At 53.8% G+C, this 4,963-nt stretch overlaps 1 protein-coding gene across 1 annotated transcript; it reads left to right on the forward strand.

Annotated features, from left to right (window-relative positions):
• Window positions 1-1,310: 1,310 nt before the first annotated feature.
• Window positions 1,311-3,689, forward strand: LOC117612899. Its single transcript, XM_034341537.1, has one exon. The coding sequence runs from the start codon at window positions 1,311-1,313 to the stop codon at window positions 3,687-3,689; it is 2,379 nt and encodes a 792-aa protein (XP_034197428.1).
• Window positions 3,690-4,963: the final 1,274 nt, after the last annotated feature.

A 4,963-nucleotide genomic window follows, 5' to 3' on the forward strand; every position in this document is an offset into this window, starting at 1 on the left:
TTCAATGAACTCCAGGTCCCGCCTCACCTACTCGACTGAAGCATCACACCCCTAGTGAGCTTCTCGGGTGACGTGGTCCAGCCCATTGGCAGCATTCATTTCCCTATATCAATTGGGGCCGCACCCCAGCGGACGATCATCACTACCCCCTTCCTTATCGTCGATTGCCCCACAGCCTACAGCGTCATCCTCGGCCGCCCAGCCTTGGCTCAAATGAGGGCTTTTATTTCCACGCATATGCTGTTGTTGAAGTTCCCAACGCCTAATGGCCCAGGCACGGTGCGCGGCGACCAACTCTGAGCCCGAAGCTGCTACGCTTCAGCAGTCAAATCCACCAATCGCCAACATAGGAGTGAAGCCCTTGTGGTAACCCAGGCTCCCGCCCCTCCCCAAGCTGGCACAGAACCACCTGAGGACCCAAGGGAGGAGTCCATCACACCACAGGCCGAACCTATGGAGGACCTGGAACTGGTTACCCTTCATGACGACATCCCGGATCGGCACCTCCATTTCGCCAGAACTTCGCTCTGAACTGGTCGCCTTCCTCCGCCTCAACTCCGAAGTCTTTGCATGGTCCTACAATGACATGCCTGGCATCTCACCAGACGTCATATCCCATAGGCTTAGCGTCAATCCTGCTGTCCGACCAGTTCGACAGAAACGCCGAGCTTATGACCCCGAGCGCTATGAGGCCATGAAGGCGGAGGTGGATCGATTGAGTAGCATCCGATTCATCAGGGAGGTTGACTATCCCACATGGCTGGCCAATGTCGTAATGGTTCGTAAACCAAGAAAAGGCTGGCGCATGTGTGTCGATTACACCAATCTCAACCGGGCCTGCCCGAAGGACAGCTTCCCCCTACCCCGCATTGACCAGTTGGTCGACGCCACAGCGGGCCACGCCCTCCTCAGCTTCATGGATGCTTATTCAGGTTACAACCAGATCTTCATGCACCCCGAGGACCAGGCCCACACCTCTTTCATCACAGACCGAGGCCTCTACTGCTATAAGGTGATGCCATTTGGCCTCAAGAACGCTGGGGCAACGTACCAGCGACTGGTGAACCATCTTTTCGCCCCACTGATCGGCAATACCATGGGGGTTTATGTCGAACATGCTAGTCAAGAGTCGCACAGTCGACCAACACATCCCCAACCTCTCTGCCATGTTCACCATCCTGAAGCAGTACAAAATGAGGCATAACCCCACCAAATGTGCATTTGGGGTGGCCTTCGGCAAATTTCTTGGCTTCATGATCAGCCAAAGGGGTATTGAGGCCAACCCAGAAAAGATCCGGGCCATCTTAGATATGACAATACCTAAGACGGTCAAGGATATCCAAAGCCTTACAGGGCGTGTTGCTGCCCTGACTAGATTTATCTCCAAGGCCACTGACCGCTGCGCCCCATTCTTCAAGGCACTTAAGGGCACCAAGCGAAACATCCCCTGGACTGCCGAGTGTGAAACGGCTTTCAGCGAGCTCAAGGAGTATATGGGCCGAGCTCCTTTGTTGTCAACCCCTGAGCACGGAGACATCCTCGTGGTTTATCTCTCCGTCTCAGCTTCGGCTGTTAGCTCAGTGCTCATTCGATTGAAGGACAACGCCGAGCACCCAGTGCATTATGTCAGCAAGGCATTGCAAGATGCCGAAGTTCGATACCCAGACGTCGAAAAATTGGCGTTCGCCCTGGTCGTCTCGGCCAGACGCCTCCGCCCATATTTCCAAGCTCACACCATCCATGTCTTAACCAACCAACCACTCCGACAGGTGTTGCAGAAGCCAGAAACCTCTGGGAGACTGGTTAAATGGGCTATTGAACTTGGAGAGTTTGATATTCATTACAAACCCCGCTCGGCTATGAGGGGGCAGGCCGTTGCTGACTTTTTATCCGAATTCACTGAGCCCCAAGCTCCTGCAGCTACTCAGCTCATAACCGAACCCAATTCCTCTCTGAGCCAGGACCAAACCCCCACCAAAAACACTCTAGACCTAACCCAGCCCCTGTGGACCTTATTCGTGGATGGCTCTTCTAATGCCCAGGGGTGTGGGGCCGGCCTCGTTCTCGTCTCCCCAGACAAGGTTGCCCTCGAGTACGCCCTCCGCTTCAATTTCCAAGCCTCCAACAATGAGGTCGAATATGAATCACTCTTAGCTGGTCTTCGCCTAGCCAAAGAGATGGACGCCAGGCAAATTCAGATCTTCAACGATTCACAACTCGTGGTCCACCAGGTCAACCAGGACTTCACGGCTAAGGATGCCTCTATGACGGCTTACCTCCAGCACGCTCGGCACTTGCTGGCAACCTTCCACGCCCACACTATCAAGCAAGTGCCGCACTCAGAGAATAGCCATGCCGATGCACTAGCCAGGTTAGCATCAGCCTTGGAGCAAGGAATGGGTCGCCACATCCACATCGAGTTTCTGGCCCAGCCCAGCACACAAGCCCCACTCATCTGCACTATTGATCACAGCCCTACATGGATGGACCCCATCCTCCAGTTCTTGCAGAACCAAACACTACCGGCTAACCCAGCCGAGGCGCAACGCGTTTGCCATCGCTCTGCCCGTTACCTGGTCATTAACGGCTCCTTATATAAGCGGGGCTTCAGCCTCCCTTACCTTCGATGCCTGACTCCAGAGGAAGGTCACTATGTCCTCCGAGAAATCCATGAAGGCATTTGCGGCAACCACTCGGGCGCACGCTCGGTAGCCCATAAAGCAATCCGCCAAGGATACTTCTGGCCTTCACTCCACATTGATGCCCAGGCCAACATCCCACAACTCCCGGCTGAACCATTGACCGCCATGGTCAGCCCTTGGCCATTTGCCCAATGGGGACTGGATCTCATTGGACCCATGCCAGAGGGGAAGGGCCAAGTCAAATATGCAGTTGTGGCCGTGGACTACTTTACCAAGTGGGCTGAGGCTGAGGCCCTAGCCACTATCACTGCGGCTCGCATCGAATCTTTTGTGTGGCAGAACATTGTATGTCGCTTCGGCATCCCCAACTCCATCGTCACCGACAATGGCCGGCAATTTGACAATGCCAAATTCAAACAATTTTGTTCCAACCTCAAGATTCGTCTATGCTTCGCCTCCCCAGCCCATCCTCAGTCCAATGGCCAAGTCGAAGCCGTGAACAAAATTATCAAGAAGACCCTCAAGACAAAACTTGACAAAGCCAAGGGCTGCTGGCCAGAACTACTCCCGGAAGTACTCTGGTCCTACCGCACCACCTTCCGCACATCCACGGGTGAGACGCCATTCTCCCTATCTTTTGGAACCGAGGCCGTGGCTCCAGTAGAGATTGGCCAGCCCACATACCGAACGTCCACTTACGACGCCACGGCCAATGACGAGCAATTGGCACTCAACCTCGACTTCATTGACGAACTCCGGGACCAATCGAGCATGCGCAATGTCGCGTACAAACACCGCATCGCCAAATACTACGACTCCCGAGTCAAGCCCCGTGCTTTCAAAATGGGGGACTGGGTCATGCGCAAGGTTTCCTTGGCTACCAAAAATCCCAACGAAGGTACCCTCGGCCCTACATGGGAAGGTCCTTACGAGATCATCAAAATCTGCCGCCCGGCACTTATCAGCTTCGCGATTCCACAGGCAAGACGCTGCCTCACCCGTGGAACGCTGACCACCTCAAGTACTACTACAAGTAAACATATCTAGACCCTAAGGCAATACTTTGGTCTTGATTATTTACTTTAAGGTAGACGTAAGGTACCTAGACCCTAGACCACTTGTACCTTATGCCTTTCGGCATCTATTTCAATAAAACGCCAGACTCTGGCTCATTTTCATACTCACATTGTTATTTTTACCAACACAATTGTTATTTTTATGCATATCAAGCTAAGTCTCATTTCATAAATAAAAACAGCCTTGCTCCAGGCAAGGACAGGTTCATACATAACCAAAATAAACCACCTTGCTCCATGCAAGGCAAAATGTTTCAACAAATTAACTAAAGTACAAAATAACTATCATACATCACGAAGGCAACGCCTTCAGGACTCGGTCGACGGGGCATCCTCAGTGGCTGGCTCAGCCTCTGGTGCCGGGGCACTAGCATCAGCTGGAGGGGTCTGGGCAGGAGGCTCGCCACTGGTGTCAAAGTTAATATCCAGTGAAGGGTTGAACCTCACCAACCTATCCTCCCAGCGAAGCTGCTCATCAACCAGCCGGTCCATGATATAGCTCTTCAGCTCCTCTGAGGATCGGAAGGACTCAATCGCCTCGACTCGGGCAGCAGCCACCTCCTCAGCCTTCGCTTTCTTCAGCTCCTCCACCTCCTTGACCAGGGCCGCCTTTTGAACCAGCAAGGCGTTCTTCTCTCGGATGGCCTCCTGCGCCTCCGCCACTTTGCTCTTGGCCTGCTCATCTCGCCTCTTCAGCCTCTGGATCTCCTTGTCAGCCTTGGCCATGCTGACGTACATCTCGCCAAAGGCCTGCCAAACCAAAATCATGTTAGTCAGTTGATACAAAAATAATCCAACACAAATACATTCGGAAAGGGCCTAAACACTTACATAGGCAGAGGTGAGGATCGTCTTTTGGGCCCGGTCCATGAAGGATGAAGCTGGAGTCTTTGCCAGGGCCTCGGGGTCGCTCTTCACGCCTTCCAAGAAGACGTTCACCAAGGGCACCTCCTGTCGGTGCATCGCCAGGTTGACCTCCTTCTTCTGCTGCCGAAGCCTGCCGAAGTCTGCGGAAGTCAACCTTCTCTACCCCCTCGGCGAATACATCCTCCATGCCGAAGGGTAGCTTCGGCGGGGCCTGCAGATCAAAGGGCGGAAGTCTCAGCCCCGAGCCCATCACATGCTGGTGCGCCTCCTCTATGGCTTTCCTCTTGCCCAGCACATCCGCAACCCGACCCTCATCATCATCCCTGGGTCGTTTTCCAGCACTCTTTTCAGCCTTTTTGGCCCGCGACTCCCTCAGCC

The sequence above is a fragment of the Prunus dulcis genome, unplaced genomic scaffold (assembly GCF_902201215.1).
Source record: "Prunus dulcis unplaced genomic scaffold, ALMONDv2, whole genome shotgun sequence".
Taxonomy (NCBI): domain Eukaryota; kingdom Viridiplantae; phylum Streptophyta; class Magnoliopsida; order Rosales; family Rosaceae; genus Prunus; species Prunus dulcis.